The sequence below is a fragment of the Equus asinus genome, chromosome 25, assembly GCF_041296235.1.
Source record: "Equus asinus isolate D_3611 breed Donkey chromosome 25, EquAss-T2T_v2, whole genome shotgun sequence".
In the NCBI taxonomy this organism is placed as follows: domain Eukaryota; kingdom Metazoa; phylum Chordata; class Mammalia; order Perissodactyla; family Equidae; genus Equus; species Equus asinus.
The window spans coordinates 38,669,713-38,687,776 of record NC_091814.1 but is presented as its reverse complement, the minus strand read 5'-3'; the positions used below and the strand labels follow the sequence as shown (position 1 = coordinate 38,687,776).

The 18,064-nt window shown below is 38.7% G+C and overlaps 1 protein-coding gene across 1 annotated transcript in view; it reads left to right on the top strand.

Annotated features, from left to right (window-relative positions):
* The window catches only part of RNF2 (ring finger protein 2), a 47,352-nt gene that overhangs the window by 25,223 nt on the left and 4,065 nt on the right, over window positions 1–18,064 (top strand). Inside the window, exons 2-6 of the mRNA XM_044758195.2 lie at window positions 7,406–7,494; window positions 11,502–11,662; window positions 12,313–12,528; window positions 16,586–16,858; window positions 17,711–17,882. Coding sequence (XP_044614130.1) covers window positions 7,408–7,494; window positions 11,502–11,662; window positions 12,313–12,528; window positions 16,586–16,858; window positions 17,711–17,882 — 909 coding nt within the window. The 5' untranslated portion in view covers window positions 7,406–7,407. The remainder of the gene's footprint in view (window positions 1–7,405; window positions 7,495–11,501; window positions 11,663–12,312; window positions 12,529–16,585; window positions 16,859–17,710; window positions 17,883–18,064) is intronic.

The window sequence follows — 18,064 nt, the reverse complement described above, 5'->3', positions numbered from 1 at the left end:
GCTCTGGCATATTTAAAAACGGTTCCTTTCTGCTCCCCCTGCTGGAAGCATGAAGGAATTTTTCTCTGATATTTAGTGTGGGAATCTGGTCAAGCTTCTGGAGGTAAATTTCACAATATTGTGGGGGCCCCTGTGACTGGGTCCTCCTGGGGTTTTTAACTCTCAGACTTGTCCACATTGAACGTCCAGCGGTTTTTCACTTATAGTTCAAGTTTTCCTACGTGTCACTGGTTCTTGCTGCGGGTTCTGCTCCTAGGTCTGCTCTGCTGAGAGGCCCTCTATTCTGTCTCACACTTTGGGGGCCAGTGGTTTGCTTTGTGTCCTTCTCTTGCTTATGGATCCACGAAGAGTTGTGATTTTTCAGTATGAACTTTTTACTTGTTAGGATGGAGAGGCAACTTACATGTGAAAACAGAAGTCTAACCTTTTCTTGTTTTAAAAAAGATAAACCATCTTTCTATGTAGAATGCATAGGAACTTTTTATCTCTTTTGTCTGCTCTGCTCTTTGCTCGATGGGTAGCTATATTGAAAAACCTTTTGAGACCACATTGAGTTCTGTAAAAGAACTGTGTGATCTGCCATGACGGTGAAGATTTGGAAAGTCAGCCTGAAGGCCGGGTATTGCAGTCCCTAAAGAGCATTCTGAACATTCTGTTGATATTTCTTCTTTGGTTATTGAAGCGTCAAGCTTTCAAAATCTCCCTGTGACTAGATCTTTCCTCAGATTTATTTTGTTTCTGCCACTGCCACTAAAGTTATCTTGTCCAAACTAATGCTGACTTTCCATTTATACATTCTTTCCACAAACTTAAGCGCCTACTGTGTGTAAGAAACATTTCTGTTTTGTCGAGTATCTTTTGTTTAGAAGTGTAATTTAGGTGTTGTGACTGGGGGTTGGGTCCCAGGTGGACCTGGATCTCTCGTGCCGCGAGGATCTGTAGACCGTAGTCATCCAGGAAGCACACTCCTCTTGCTGAAGAGAATCCCTAAAATTACCTTGTCTGACACCTCATTTCCCGTCTTCACTGGCTTCAGCTCTTCTCGCCAGCCTTGCAGATTATAATTATTACCTAGGCCGTCCGTTCCTGTTCCTTTCCTCTTGCTTTGCTCTGTCTGTATATTAGTAGTGTCTTCTCATAGATGGCTCCAAACACTATTCATCATAATCACAATTCCTTGCCGTCTGAAAAACAGAAGCTGAATATATTTCACATCTTGGCCTGGACGGCAGGGAGCCACAGGCAGAAATGCAGTTTCTCACTAATTGAAAGAAGAGGAAAGATTATATAGATTTTGGGGAAGGGTAGAATTTAGGGTAAATTTAAATGAAGTAGTGTACTGACCTAAAGCAAAGAGGAACTAATCTTGAGAGCTTAGGTGTTCAGTGACTGCCCAAAGTGGAAATTTGAACTTCCCATCTGTGTGTGGGTCATGTCCTTTAGGCCACAGTAGAATTTACAGCTTCCTCTCTATGTGGATTGTGTCCTGAGGCAAAAAATGGGATGTTTTATTCTCAGATCCCCCTTTTTTTTTTTTTAAAGATTTTATTTTTTCTTTTTTCTCCCCAAAGCCCCCCGGTACGTAGTTGTGTATTCTTCGTTGTGGGTTCTTCTAGTTGTGGCATGTGGGACGCTGCCTCAGCATGGTCTGATGAGCAGTGCCATGTCCGCGCCCAGGATTCGAACTGACAAAACACTGGGCCGCCTGCAGCGGAGCGCGCGAACTTAACCACTCGGCCACGGGGCCAGCCCTCTCAGATCCCCTTTTGACCTTCCTTGGCCAGGTTACAGGAGAGGCCATTGAATATTGTTCGTATCTACCCTGCTGACCGGTTCTTAAAAATTGAGATTAGTGGTTTTGGCGATCAGCAAGATTGTGTCCTTATTTTGGTCTCAGGATTACCTGCTGTATTATCTGGTAAGGTAGCATTCATGCAGTTGCATTTAAGACTCTAGATACCCGGAAACATATGATTGTAATACAGATAGAAACAGAGAGACTGGAAAACTTTTCAAAGCCATGGAGATAGCTAGTTTTTCTGAATGATACCAGGAAATTCTAGAGCTACAACTACCTTGTGAATTACTTCCTGAGTCTTATTTGCCACAGGAATACAAATATCCGAATCGGGTATAATTTGCTTATGTGCAGGTGAACTGGTGTTTCTAGAAACAAGCCTTCAGCAGAGTATTTTATTTGACAATTCCCATTAATTTGCTGGAGGAGCTTTCTAGAGACAGAAAAAAGGAATGTTCTGTTTATAGTTGTCCCCAGGATAACAGTTACAGGTTGGGACATGGGTTAGGATTTTGAATTCTTAGAAATTCCTTCTAGGGGCCAGCTGGGTGGTGCAGTGGTTAAGTGCGCACATGCCGCTTCAGTGGCCTAGGGTTTGCCGATTCGGATCCCGAGTGTGGACATGGCACCACTTGTCAAATCTTGCTGTGGCAGGCGTCCCACATATAAAGTGGAGGAAGATGGGCATGGATGTTAGCTCAGGGCCAGTCTTCCTCAGCAAAAAGAGGAGGATTGGCAGATGTTAGCTCAGGGCTAATCTTCCTCCAAAAAAAAAGAAAAATTCCTTCTGTCTGAGTAGTTTTAGTTCTCTGAGAGATCATCATGTCCTTGTAGGATTTATGGTAGAAATAATGGCATATGAACCTATATGCAGGGTGACTATCTAAATTTATAGGTGATTCACCTTGAATTCAACAACAGGAAATAAGATTCCAGAGTTGTCTTCAGAGCAGCCTATTTGGGTAGGTTTGGGGCCATTGTTCTTTACACATCCTTTATTTGCTAATATGGAACTATGCCTTTTCCAGTTGGTTTTTGATTGCCATATCTGCCAGTATCTTTATGAATAGGTCCTTGATACTTAGATGCTGAAGGATGTTTTGATTTTGTTTTTATTTTGATAGCTTTATGTGAAGGGTTGTATGTTTGTTTTAGTTCATGGTTTGTCAGTTTTCTAAAGCTCTTCTAACATTTTTAGCTCCATGTTGGTGAGTATCCAGATTTGCAGTTTTCCATTCCAATTTTTTTTAAGAGGTCTTAGCCTATTAATAAGAAGAGAGGGGAAGTTCTTTTTACATTGCCTCTTGGATGTATCCCACAACATAGGTCAACCACCTTGAAGCTAATTTCTCTTGTCTCCTATTTATTATTTCATCTCTTGTTTACAGCCTCGAATTATTTATTTATTTATTTATTTTTTGGTGAGGAAGATTGGCCCTGAGCTAACAGCTGTTGCCAATCTTCCCCCCTTTTTTTTTCTCCCTAAAGCCTGAGTACATAGTTGTATATCCTAGTTGTAAGTCATTCTTGTTCTTCTGTGTGGGATGCTGCCACAGCATGGCTTGATGAGCAGTGTGTCAGTCCGCACCCAGCATCCGAATTGGCGAACCCCGGGCCACTGAAGCAGAGTGCACAAACTTAACCACTTGGCCACGGGGCCGGCCCCTCGAATTTTAATCTAACTTTTAAAGGAAAGGCACCAGAAAAAGCCTTATGTGTATCCTACTTTTCTTGCTCTCTCTAGTCCCTGTTGAATGTTTTGCAGATTTTTAAAAAATCTTTTTCCAGCTGTTTGTCAGCTTTCAACCATTTTTATCCATCTGAGGAGCTACAGGTAACTGGATTCATTATTATAAGCCTAGGATTCCTGGACATTCAGTGTATAATAAAATGTGAAATTCAGTAGCAGTCATTAGTCTGCCTGCCTTATGGTTTTGGAAAGTCTTTGATTATGACTGTTAGCTCAACCCTCAACTGTGCCTTAATTTAGTTTCCATTGGCTTACTCACCATTGTAGCAACTTTAAGTGGGTATTGGGTCACTGCTTGTTTTCTTGGAGGAGACCTTGAGGAAAACATAATTCATTTAGCATTTTAGGGGAGGCAGTAGAGGGGAACAGAGGCAATATAGGTAGGGTGCTGATACTAAATTTTAGCACGATAATGTTGGATGCATAAGGAGGGCAGGTTTCAGGTAATTTGAGTGCTTTCTTTTCTTTGGCTTTTGCTAGAGAATCTTTAAAGGGATGCTGTTTTAAAGTCAGAGTTGCATTTTGAGGCCTCAGCATACCAGTCAAAAAGGCTGGCCATAGTATATTTGGTATTTCCTCTTTCTTTTCTGGAGCTTCTCTTAAATGTATTATCTTTGACATGTCCAAAATTCCCAGTAATAGCTGAGGTAATTATAAATCATCCTTGGAGAAATTGTGCCTTCTAGCCTAGTAAGCACAATAATTAGGATTATACCAAGAGTGTGTATAAGGGACAGGAGTTCTGCCAGTTCAAGTTTGTAGCTTAGATGCGGAGAAACTCACTTCAATACGCAGACTATAATAGGATCAAATGATGCTTCTAAAATAGTGGCTAGGTCCCATGATTTAGTGGTCTGGTAACCTTTAGCCCCAGAATACAGATATGAAGGAGAAAGGCATCCTACATTAAACAAGGTGATCTCTCCCTTAGAGAATCTCCTTGTGAAGATTTTCAGAGGGACTCAGCAAAGTTTGTTGCTCCAGAGAGCAGATGCTGGTCTAATGGGACTCTTGTATCCGTCAGCCTCTAAAGGTTGACTAGATAGCAATTTTGGAGTCTGTGCCATCATTCGATCCTCATGAAGACTGAATGATACAGAAACAGTGTTTCACCAAGTAAAAGTTTCTATCACAAAATGTTTTCAATTTATGGTTCTGAGACCGTGGAGTCAAAGCACTCAGTGATGATCAAAGAACCAAAGGCTAGTAATCCTAGGATGAACAAATAAACTCAGCTAGATTAGTGGCCAGAGCTCTGTAAAATATTGCTCAGATTTCAGATTACTGTTGGGGACACTGATCAGGGATCATGATGGAACTGAAAGACGATTGTATTTCAAACACAAAGAGCTGAAGCAATGTTTGCTTGCTTAGGATTCCACTGGTTGTTTTTTTTTTGCTGAGGAATATTCCCTCTGAGCTAACATCTGTTACCGATCTTCGTCTGTTTTGTATGTGAGCTGTGGCCACAGCATGGCCACTGAAAGACGTGTGGTATAAGTCCATGCCTGGGAACTGAACCTGGGCTGCCCAAGTGGAGTGTGCTGAACTTAACTTCCAGGCCACAGGGTTGGCCCAGGATTCCACTAGTTTTGATAAGCAAAATGAGTGAGAGCCCTTAAGGTGGACCCAGTGGACAGCCTCAAAATCTTAAACAAAAATCGCGACTCACTCAAATCTGAAGAGTTTGAACATATTTATTTAAATTTTTGCTTAGGCAAGGGAGAAACTTCATGTGAAAATGTAGTTTTTTGTTAAAGGAAGAGACAAGATATATAGAATTTTCAAGGGAGCTAGAATTTAGTTAAATTTCAATGAAGTGCTTTTACTTACCAAGCAAAGTTGAGCTAATTGCTGATTGGGTGGGTTGTTGAGAGCAGTTCTGTTTAAATGCTATCTGCTGGAAGTGGGAAATTCCATTTCCTGGATACAAACAGATCATGTCCTTCATTGTCCTTGTGCTAGCGTAGAATATATGAATTACTGTGCTCGTGCAGGTTGTGTCTTCAGGCAAGTGTGGGATTTTTCTTTCTTGCTGTCTACTGGACCACTCTACCTCAGGGGTCCATAAATAACAGGAACTCAGTATGTGTAGCAACTCCGCCTCTCTTCTACCCGACGCCTTCCTTCCGTGTTCTCTCTCTCAGTAAAGGATGGGTGCTTTCCCAAAGTCGCACTTGACCCTTCTCTCTTGTACAGGTGTCGTATATATCCCTTACTGGTTTCTCTATCTCATTGTGTCTCTTTGTCCATGCTTAACTGCTTTGGTTCAGATAGTTACTATCACTCAGGCTTTTGCAGCAGCCTCCTCATTGGTCGTGCTCACTTATGTCCATTCTTCTGCCTTCTACACTAATGCTTGAGTTTCCATGAAACTGACCATGTCACTGTCTTATTTAAAACTTGTAGTAGCTTCCAAACACAAGCATATGTGGTTTTCATGCCTGTCTTCATACATGCTGCTCTACTTTGCCTAGAACCCACTTTCTTTTGTACTCCCATCCCAGTGTCTTATTCTCTTATTTTTTAAGGCTTGTTTCATCTCTGCTGAAGGCTTCCCTAACTCCTCAAATTCCCTGATCCTCCTCTGTAACTCTGTATTATTTTTTCCATTCTGCTGCTTGGAATGTGTCTTAGTGTAGTTTAGCTATTTACATGTATTTCTCATTTTTTAGGCTACGAATTCTGAAGCAAGGACCTAGAGCAGTTTTGCTTGGCAGATAGTAAGATACCTGCTAAATATTTGAATGACTAGAACCTCCTTTTTTTCCTCTGCCCTACAGAAGTTTTCTTTTTCTTTTCTTTTCTTTTCTTTTTGAGGAAGATTAGCCCTGAGCTAACATCTCCTGCCAATCCTCCTCTTTTTGCTGAGGAAGGCTGGCCCTGAGCTAACATCCATGCCCATCTTCCTCTACTTTATATGTGGGACACCTGCCACAGCATGGCTTGACAAGTGATACATAGATCGTACCTGGGATCCGAACCAGCAAACCCTGGGCTGCCAAAGTGGAACACGCAAGCTTAACCACTGTGCCACTGGCCGGCCCCTAGAGGAGTTTTCTAAGACTGTCTTCCTCACATGTATGCTCGTTTCCATCCCCTACTCAAAGACCAGCAGAGAAGTTGGCCTTACGTTGTTCAGTTCATTTGTAATAAGAAGAAAGAAAGAATTAATGAATCAGGGTGGTGAGGTGACCTTGAAATTGTGGCAAATGGTGAGCAATAGGAGGAGCTAGGTTATATAGCCAAAAGGAAAGAAAAATCATGTGGGATATGATAACAGTGTCCAAATATTTGAAAGGCTGTCATGTAGAAAATTATTAGACTTGATCAGTTTGCCTCCAGAGGGCAACTATAGGATGAATAGGTAGCAGTGTGGGGCTCAGCATTAGGAAGAGCTTTCTGAACATTACAAGCTGGCTTATTAGGTAGGGATTTTTCACCAGTGGAGCTATGCACGTAGAGCAGAATGACCAATAGATTAAAGTGCTATCAAGTTGATTTTATATTTTTGGCAAAAGTTGGACTTGCTGGCCATGCGAAGAGTCTGGATTTTTCTTGCCTTAGTTCTAAGTTCTATGATGATGAATTTCAGAAACACATTATTTTGAGTTAGGACAGTTTTCTATACATTCAGTAATAATTAAGCACTTTCTGTGTGCCAGCTGTTGGGCATTCAGAGATCAGTGATAGTCTCATGCTCATAAGTAGCTTGTAGTTATAAATGGGAATTTTGAAGAGCCTGTGTATAAGTTCTATTTTTATTATTCTCAGGATTCACAATTCCTAAAAATCAGTTTTGAGGTTTACTTCCCTTTCAGATACTATAATTGTTTTTCTCTTCTTTTTATTCCCAGCAATGTCTCAGGCTGTGCAGACGAATGGAACTCAACCATTAAGCAAAACATGGGAACTCAGTTTATATGAATTACAACGAACACCTCAGGTAATGTGGACTAAGATAACTTGAGGACATATGAGACGTATGTAAACTGGGATACATTTTTAGAAAATGAAAACTTGAAAGAACTTAATAGTAATAATAAATTTATATACAAGCAGTCCTGATTTGTGTTTGGATGACACTTAATTTATTGATTCAACAAGTAATTTGAGTGCACACTCTTTACTAGGTCCTAAGCTAGGCACTAAGTGAAGTGATGAATAAAACAGATGTGGCACCAGCCCCTGGAATTTATAAACATTAAACAAGTAAATATCCACAGAGTTACACATTTGAGGAATTGTGTAAAGGGAAAGTCCTCAGTGCTGTAATAAATAATAATGGGAGTGGAGACACTAAGGAAGACTATTTTGAGAAGGTGAAGTTGGGCAAGACGGGGAGGAACAGGTTTGAAGGAGATAAACATGCTAAACTCATTTTAAATTTGAGATGCCTATAAGACAGGCAGGCAGAGCTACTAACTAGGAGTCTGGAATAAATATAAAATTTTACACATTTTTTAAGGAATGAGAATGGATAAGATCACCTAGAGAGAGACAAGCAGAGGGCCTAGAACTTTATCCAGAGGAGCTTCAATATTTAGAAATTAAGTAATGGAAGAGGAGCCAGCAATGGAGACTGAGAAGGGACAGCCAGAGAAAAGTAAGGAAAAATCGGAGTTGGGGAGAGGAGATCAAAGTCTTAAGAGGATGTGTTTCGAGAAGTAGGATGCAGTTATTGTGTTGAGCACTACTGAGAGGTTGAGTAAGATGAGGAGTACTAAAGCATACGTTAGATTGGGCAGTATATACTTGATGACCTTGAAAAGAGTACAGTCACTTGAGTAGATTGTGCTATGTTGAAGGGGAAAAAAGTGAAAATGTATAGGCAAATCTTCAGAGAAGTTTGGCTGTGGAGAGGAGCAGAGAAGCAGAGTAAAAACGGGAGGGGAACATGGAATCAGGAAGTTTTAAATTTTGTTTTGTTTATAAGGTGGGAGATAGAACTGCATCCTCCCCATCATTTACATTTCACCATGCAGCAACCCTATGGAGATACTCATTTAGGCTGATTTCCTGGAGAGGGAGCGATTGCTGAAGTTTAAGTGTAAATAGAATAATCAGAAGAGGGATATGCTTGAGAAGAATGTACCTTTGATAGGAACAGACATACTTTCTCTTTGTTAACAAGAAGGAAGAAGACAATTTATAATGATTTGATAGAAAATGAGAGAGCCTTCTTTTAATGAAATTTGAGGTAGGGTAATCTATTGAATGTTCAGGTGGAGGAAGGTCTGCAGATAGAAGATAAGGTATAAAATAGTTAGTGAAAGGAAAATCAAGTTTGTTAGGGAAACCAGTTGCTGAGCAGTGTTGAACACCATTTGAGGCTGGTGAAAGTTTGAGTGATACCAGTCTGGTTGTGTGCTTGCCCCCTTTCCCCCCACAGGGCCACGCACGCACCTGCACAGGGACAGGCGTGGAGAACGTGGATGGTTGAGGTTATCTGGGGTTAGGATTTTGCTAGGCAAGTTCTAAAGAAGAGGAGGAGGATGACAGATTTGATTACCAGCTGAGTCAGCATCATACTCTTTATGTAATAGTTTAACAGAGGTTATAATTCCTAAGTCAAAAGTTTGTCTACATATTAAACTAAGTAAAATAAAATACAGAAAGTGATGTGTAGAGAGAGGTTAGGACATAATAAACACTTGATAATAGTGGTAGTTGTTATTATAAATGTAAATATATTCTACTTGAGTCCGTTATGGGCAATATCTATAGTTTCCATGTCTTTCCTTGTGGGGTCATCAAGTTTTGACCATGTAGAGAAAAGGCAAGTATGATGGAGAGCCAGCAGAAACGGCAAGTCTCAGTAACATATGGGAAGCCTCTTATTTCTACCTGCATCTTCCCTTACTTTTTTTTTATTGAAGTCTAGTTGACACACAATATTATATTGGTTTCAGGTGTACAACATAGTGATTTGACATTTATATATACATTATGAAATGATCACTAGTAATGGCAAGACTAGTAATCCTCTGTCACTGTACAAAGTTATTACAATACTATTGACTATATTCCCTATGCTGTACATTACATCCCTGTGTCTTATTTATTTTATAATTAGAAGTTTATACATCTTAATCCCCTGCACCTATTTCGCCCAACCTCCTGCCCCCTCTCTGGTGACCACCAGTTTGTTCTCTGTATCTATGAGTCTATTTCTGTTTTGTTTGTTCATTGTTTTGTTTTTTGGTTCCACATATAAGTGAAATCATGGGTATTTATCTTCCTCTGTCTGACTTATTTTACTTGGCATAATACCCTCTAGGCTCATCCCTATTGTTACAAATGGCAAGATTTCATTCTTTTTCTTTTTTATGGCTGGGTAGTAGTCCATTGTGTGTGTATCTGTCTGTCCCTCTATATATGTCTCACATTTTCTTTGTCCATTCATCTGTTGATACTTAAGTTGCTTCCATATCTTGGCTATTGTAAATAATGCTCCGATGAGCACAGGGGTGCATATATCTTTTCTAATTAGTGTTTTTGTTTTCTTCAGATAAATACCCAGAAGTGGAATTGCTGGATCGTATGGTAGTTCTTTTTTAAATTTTTTGAGGACCCTCCATACTGTTTTCTGTAGTGGCTGTACTGATTTACGTTCCCACCAACAATGTATGAGGGTTCCCATTTCTCCACATCCTCACCAACACTGATTTGTTTCCTTTTGAGAATAGCTATTCTGACAAGTATAAGGTGATAATCTCATTGTGGTTTTGATTTGCATTTCCCTGGTAATTAGCGATGCTGAGCATCTTTTCATGTTGCATCTTCCTTTTCAATAGCTACCTACTAGACCTCTTTACTCAATCCATAGGAGCCAGTATTGGTGCCTTAAGAGTTTAGGTAATCTTTGTTCTCACTGCCACCTTGTGGGAAGAGTAGGTAGTGGTGGTGGTGAAGACAGTAGGAGTTGGGAGTCACTTATCTCTCTGAAGCTGGGAGATGTGTCCTGGAATTCTGCATTGGAATTGCAAGTGCATTTTCACACTGAAGCATTTTTAGACATAACAGAAATACTAACACTCATTATACTTCTGGTGTGCTGTGGTTTAAATCAGTTTATAGGGTTAGCCTGAGAACCTGACCACTTGGTATAAAACTGCTTCTGTGTACCTAGACTTTTTAAGGTTCAAAAAATGATTTTAAAATGAAATCCTGTTAGACTGTATATAAACTAGAGAATACTTGTATTTGAATCTTAAAATCTTTTAATGAATAGCATGAAATGTATAATGTATTATCAAAATGGTGTGGTTTTTGAAGACGGAGGAATTCTTAGGGTTCATTTAGCTGTAACTTCATTTTGCATGTAAGAAAACAATGTTAAATAATTACTTGGAGTCACATAGCTAGTTAATATGGCTAGAACTAGAACCTAAGGAATCTGATTTCAAATTCAGTGCTTTTTTTGCTGGGAAAGATTTGCTCTGAGCTAACATCTGATGCCAGTCTTTGTCTCTCTCTCTTTTTTTTCCTCCCGAAAGCCCTGGTACATAGTTGTATATCTAGTTGTAGGTATTTCTAGTTCTTCTGTGTCAGCCACTGCCACAGCATGGCTACTGACAGACGGGTGGTGTGGTTCCATGCCCAGGAACCGGGTCTGGGCTGCTGAAGTGGAGTACACCCAACTTTAACCACTAGGCCATCAGAAGCTTCTCTTTTATTATACTAGGCTAATTTACCGTTACTTATCTTTTAAATAAATTAATATCTTTAACATTAAAATAAGAGCATTTTTATAATGCACTGGTGCTGCGGCTGAGGGGGTCGGAGGAGATTATAGCTAAAACAAGATTGGCTTTGAGTTGACGATGGTGGTGGCTGGGTGATGGGTACATAGATGTTCATTTTTGTCATTTTTATTACTTTTGTATGTTTGAACCTGTCCATAATAAAGAAAATTGGATAGCTTTTAATTTTAAGGTGACTCTTTTACAGGAGGCAATAACAGATGGCTTGGAAATTGTGGTTTCACCTCGAAGTCTCCACAGTGAATTAATGTGCCCAATTTGTTTGGATATGTTGAAGAACACCATGACTACAAAGGAGTGTCTACATCGTTTTTGTGCAGACTGCATTATCACAGCCCTCAGAAGTGGGTATGTTGAAGTGTTGTGCTAGGTGCTTAACTTGTACCAGGACAGTGCTCTGTTGGTTTTGAGAAATACATTCCCTGTAAGTATTCATTTAAGAACTGGAAATTTTTCTGAAGTCTTGGTTTTAATTATTGGAGAATCTTTGTTTTGAAACAGTTGATTTTATACAATTTTAGCAGCTTTTTAAGATGAGTATTTGTTTTGAGGAAATTACAAAGCATGAAACTATGGTTTTTCCACTTTTTAAGTATATAAAATTATATCCTTATGAATGCTATTTTAGTAAAAGAATTGATAACATATGCATTGATATGTATTAGTGGGTAGTTTTCCTTGTGAGGCATGGATCTCAGAGAGGGGAAATTTATATTAGGCAAGAACAGATTTTTATTTCCAAAATGGTTATATATAAACTATCATTGAGAAGTATTCACATTTTTCTCTATTGGCAAGTAGTATAGTGTCTGAGGCTTCCAGAATCTTACGTAGCCATTAGTCAAATTTTCAAGGAAATTCAGGTTAGTTAGTTTAAATTTCTGTGACTTAGTAAACATATTAGAATAAGATGATAACTATCCAGAAGCTGAGTGTTTTTGTCTTTATCCCAGAGACACTAGCATTGTTTACATCGTCTTTCTCTTCTTTTTATTTAGCAACAAAGAATGTCCTACTTGTCGGAAAAAGCTGGTTTCCAAAAGATCACTAAGGCCGGACCCGAACTTTGATGCACTCATCAGCAAAATTTACCCAAGCCGTGATGAGTATGAAGCTCATCAAGAGAGAGTGTTAGCCAGGATCAACAAGCACAATAATCAGCAAGCACTCAGTCACAGCATCGAGGAAGGACTGAAGATACAGGCCATGAACAGGTATGTGGGAAAGAAGGCCAGAGAGGGTGCCCATTTTTCTCAATACTTTATTAAATATTGAATTTACTCAACAGTCTCCATTTTGAAAAAGATAAAAGGCAGTAAAAAAAAATACCCTGGTAGTTCTGCATGGTTACCTTTTATTGCAGGTATGATATATGCCTCCAAGCATAATGGGGTATTCCATTTAAAATGCTACAATCTTTAAAAACCCTCTCTTGTATCCATTGCTTCTTCCACTTACCATTCTATTTCTCCTCTCCTCTTTACAGCAAAACTCCTTGGACTAGTCTATGCTCACTCTCTTAATTATTCTCCCGTTCCATTTTGAACCCTCTCTAATCAGGCTTTTTGTTGCCGCCCCCATATCACCCTTATCAGAGTTACCAGTAACCTCCATTTTGTGAAATCTAATTGCTGATTCTCAGACTTCGTCTTCCTTAGTGGCATTTTAGACAATTAATTTTCTTTTCTCTTTGAATAGTTTTCTCCACCTGGCTTTCAAGAAACCATATTCTCCTGGTTCCCTTTGTATGTCAGTAGCTGTTCCTTATTTCAAACTTAACGTGTCCAATACTGAATTTTTTGTTCTTACTCCTTACTTTTCTTCATTCTTACTCATTTCAGTGGATGACAACTCCATCATTCCACTTGCTTTAGCCAAAAACTTTGGAATTACCCTTAACCTCTCTTTTTTCTTACAGTCTGTTTTCCAATCTGTGAATCAATATATCTTTAGCTTTCTTCATAATATAGCAAGATTGGTCTAGGTCACCACCATCTTTCATTTAAGTATTGAAATAGCCTCTTAATTGGGTCTTTCTGCTTTCCATGCTTATCCCCGCATAGTCAATTCTCAGCACAGCAGCCAGAGTGATTCTGTTAGATTGGAGATAATGGTTCTCCTTTGCTCTGAAGCCTCTAATAGCTTCTGTTCACATTCAGATTAAAAGACCTTAATGATGGCTTCCAAGACCCTACATAATTTGGTCACTTTCCTCACTCCGATTTCTCTTTTTCACTCTGACATCTCCTAATATACTTAGGCCTCAGGCAGAGTCATCATTTTCCAAAGTGGGAGATGCCAGTAAAGCCCCATCCCAGTCCCAGTTTAGTGGTTCTCACCTTGGCTGAACATCAGAATCCCTTGGAAAGCGCTTAAATCCCAGGGCCTCAGATATCACTGCAGACCAAGTAAGTCAGAATCTTTGATGGGGCCCTGGCATTGGTATTTTTAAGGTTCCAGAAGTGGTTTCGAAGTGCAACTTTTAACCACTGGCTTAAAGGTTAAAAGATGTGCTCCATTCTAACGACAGGCGTACATCCTGAGAAATGCATCGGTAGGTGATTTTGTCATTGTGCAAACATCATAGAGTGTACTTACACACACGTAGATGTATAGCCTATTACGCACCTAGGCTTTAGGCTACTAACCTTATGGGACTACTGTTGTATGTGCTGTTCGGTAACAGCTTTATGGAAAAGTTATGTGGTGTATGACTGAATATTAAACTGACCTACAACTCTCTTTAGCAGAGTACAGTATTAAATGTTGAATGTATTTATTTTAAAAGAATTATACATTCCTAAAAGAGAGAGGGACTTTCATGCTTGTTCAATTTAGTCTTTTACCAGGAGAAAGAATCCCCTTTGCAAAATCCTTTACAGATAGTCCTTTGTTTTTGCTTGAATGTTTCTAGTGGTAAGAGTATATGATAGGAGCTCTTTCATTGGTTGACAACTTTATTACAGCTTCTTTATTGTTCTTCAGACTCACCAAGCATGCTTCTGCCTCAGGGCCTTTGTACTTACTGTTCTGTTTTTCAGGAGCCCTCTTCTTCCACATAATCCACATGGCACACACTCTCACTTTCTTCAGGTGTCTGCGAAGTTCCCATCTTCCACTCCAGGATTCCATACTTTCTTACACTCTCTGCCTCATCTTTCTCCACAGCATTTATCATTCTCTGAACACGTATGTGTTACCTGCTGCACTAGAATAATGTAAGCCCTAAGTGGATAGAGACTGTTGGTAATATTGATTCTTTTAACACCAGTATACAGAACCATGCTTGGCTTAAAGTAGCTGCTCAGTAAATATTTTTTTATGCATGATTTTTTTTTTAAAGTTGTTCCTTCATATTGAATTAAAATTAGTCTCTTGTGTATAGCAGTCTTGGTCTGACTTTGTCAAAATACTTATGTTGGATTCTACACTTATTTCAGATTCTGCTTGTATCTACTAGTTTTTCAAATAATTTTGTGTAGATAGGCATTCTTATATGTGCTTCTGAAGGCTAAACATTTACATTCTTAATTTCTTTTATTGTCCTCATACGACATTCAAGTTTGTTGGTGCAATTCTTGAAATGCTACCTCTAGAACAGTATTATAGATATGATTTGATAAATTCAGGATATAATAGGTTACTGATCTCCATTACTGAACATTGTTCTCTGAATGCTGCCTGAAATTAATCTAGCTCAGTCACCTCAAACCAAAAGGAAAAAAGTGTGAGATAAAAATAAATACATCAAGACAAGCAACTCCATTAGATTACTTTATAGTCAACTGAAACAACTTTTCTTTTGCTTTATTTGTGGATTTTAGGAAATATTTAAGTATAATCCTTATATTTTCACTGTTGAGTTGTGTTTGTTTCATTATTTTGGCCTGTTTATATCTTTTTTAATTGTATGAAAAAACATAAAATTTACCCTCTTAACCATTTATAAGTATACAGTTCAGTAGGGTGAGTACATTCACATTGTTCTGCAACCAGTTTCCAGAACTCTTTTCATTTTATAAAACTGAAACTCTGTACCCATTAAACACTAATTCCTCATTTCCTCCTCCTCCCCTTGGCTCCTGGTAACCATCCTTCTACTTTCTCTTTCTATGTATTTGGCTACTTTTAATACATTACATAAGTGGAATCACACGTGTTTGTCTTTTTCTGTGACTGGCTTAATTCATTGTTGTTGAAGTTTATCTGTGTTTAGCATGTGCGGGATTTCCTTCCTTTGTAAGGTAGTAATATTTCATTATGTGCATTCGTATCTTTTGGGATCATAGTTTTGTCATTTAACATATTAGTCATTCCCTCAGTTTTGAAATGATCTATAGATTTCATAAGTAGTATTTTGTTTTTTTGAAAGAAAGCACGAGAGTTCTTGAGCATCTTTCCTAAACAGTGGGCTGTTATTTCCTTGTTCTGGCAATAAATTTGTAATGATGACACTTCTTAGAAGTGCATGTCATTCTTTCATATTTCTTCATATATCCCTCCTTTTTTCTTGTTTATACAGATAGAGAGAGGCGATGTGGTAGAAAGAATGTGTATCAAGTCCTAGCTCTACTTCTGGTGCTTACTAGCTTATAACTATGGGCCTTGAACCTCCATTTCTTTGGTTTTCTTCATTATAAAATGATGATGATGTTCACTGCCTTGCCAGTTGTTTTGACAAGTAGATAAGATTTATACACAGTGTGCCTTGCCCAGTTACTGGTTGCTAGTATTTGAGCTTGTTTGCTGTTTCTGTATCCATGCTCCTTATTTAGACACCATCTCAGTTTCCTCATTAGAATAATTTTGCATTGTATTACAAACTTTGGGTGAGTTCGACGGGAGGGTGTGCTTACTGTTTCTCTTAAATGTTTCCTTAAAGATTTTTAAAGAGGCATGAATATCTTCCCTCAGATCTTTAAAACTTTCATATCTGAATCATGCCTTTCTTTAGATTTAAAATCTCATAACAAATTATCAAAATATAAATAAGGATTTGCCAATAATTCCTATAATCAATAAAGAGAAGTATTCAGTGAATATTAACATTTGTTTCAGTCATGCCGATGTTTGCCTGTGTGTGAGTGAGGTTCTCTAGACCTTTCAGGGACGTGTGGGAAATAAGTGCTGTTATCCAACTTGGAGCAAAGTCAATCATCAAGATTTTTACAGAATTCTAAAGTTCAGTAAATGTGCTTCAAAATTGATGCATTGAAAAGGCCTAGATGTAAATTTTATGCAACCCCCCTTTTTGTTATTTCCCTTAACTAGATTACAGCGAGGCAAGAAACAACAGATTGAAAATGGTAGTGGAGCAGAAGACAATGGTGACAGTTCTCACTGTAGTAATGCATCCACACACAGTAATCAGGAAGCAGGACCTAGTAACAAACGGACCAAAACATCTGATGATTCCGGGCTTGAGCTTGATAATAACAATGCAACAGTGGCAATTGACCCAGTAATGGATGGTGCTAGTGAAATTGAATTAGTATTCAGGCCTCATCCCACACTTATGGAAAAAGATGACAGTGCACAGACACGGTAAGTGTGCAGATTAGTTTCAGATTATCTGACTTCAGAATATTTAATTTGGACTAAAAGACGATTTTGCACGAGAAGTTTAAGGGCAATATTTGTCATCCCACTGATTGCCAGAGTTCATTTGGATATTTTGGCTGCCTGTATTGTTTTCTTCCTTCCTCATGTGCTTCCCACCCACAGTTGCATATCTGAAAGGAATGACCCTCCTAGGTAGAAGAGGAAGAAAGGACCATTTAAATTCCTTAACAATGAAAAGAGGGTGCCAGTTGTCTGTAAGATCCATGCCGGCAAGCATGGTGCTTTACCACTGTATCTTCAGCACATGGTCTGCCATCGTGTGTAGATAAGCATCAGATATTTGTTCAGTGAGTGATTGAACAGTATACCATGCTTTAAAAAAATCCCAAGATTAGCATTTCTATGCTCAGTCTTAAAAACCAGAAAATTGGTTAATTCTTAGACAATAAGAAAGTTGCTTATATTCTTACTATTCTTCTTGCTGCTGTTGACAGCAGAACTCTGATCATTGGGGTTGAAGGGTATGTTCTTTTTTCCCCCTCAGTACTGTGTGTGTTTCTGTTTGACTTTTGTCATTTTATCTCATGTTTTATGGATGGTAAGGTAGGTAGAGCTTTTGTGGCCTGGTAGACAGACAGTGAGCTGTTTACTTTCCCATCTTCTGTATCTTTCAATAAGAAATTTTTAGATAATAGAGGAGTAAATTTCTGCTATTATTTTGTCAATAATTGAGACATTTACATTTTATGTAGCTTTTTAGAAGTACATTCTATAATTTAAGTACATTTTTATCATTAATCTGGAAATTAAAGTTTTAATTATTTATTTTTCCAGATACATAAAGACTTCAGGTAATGCCACTGTTGATCACTTATCCAAGTATCTGGCTGTGAGGTTAGCTTTAGAAGAACTTCGAAGCAAAGGAGAATCAAACCAGATGAACCTTGATACAGCCAGCGAGAAGCAGTATACCATTTATATAGCGACAGCCAGTGGCCAGTTCACTGTGAGTATTTAAAATAATAGGCTCTTGAAACTGGGACCACATTGACCATCTGAGAGTGGCAGGTGATGGGGTGGGGCCTAATAAAATGCTACGGGACCCTGAGAGAAAGAGAAATTGCAACAGGTGGTTAATGTTTTGATATCCTTTGTTTGTTCATTTGTGAATAGTGTAAGTGACAAGAG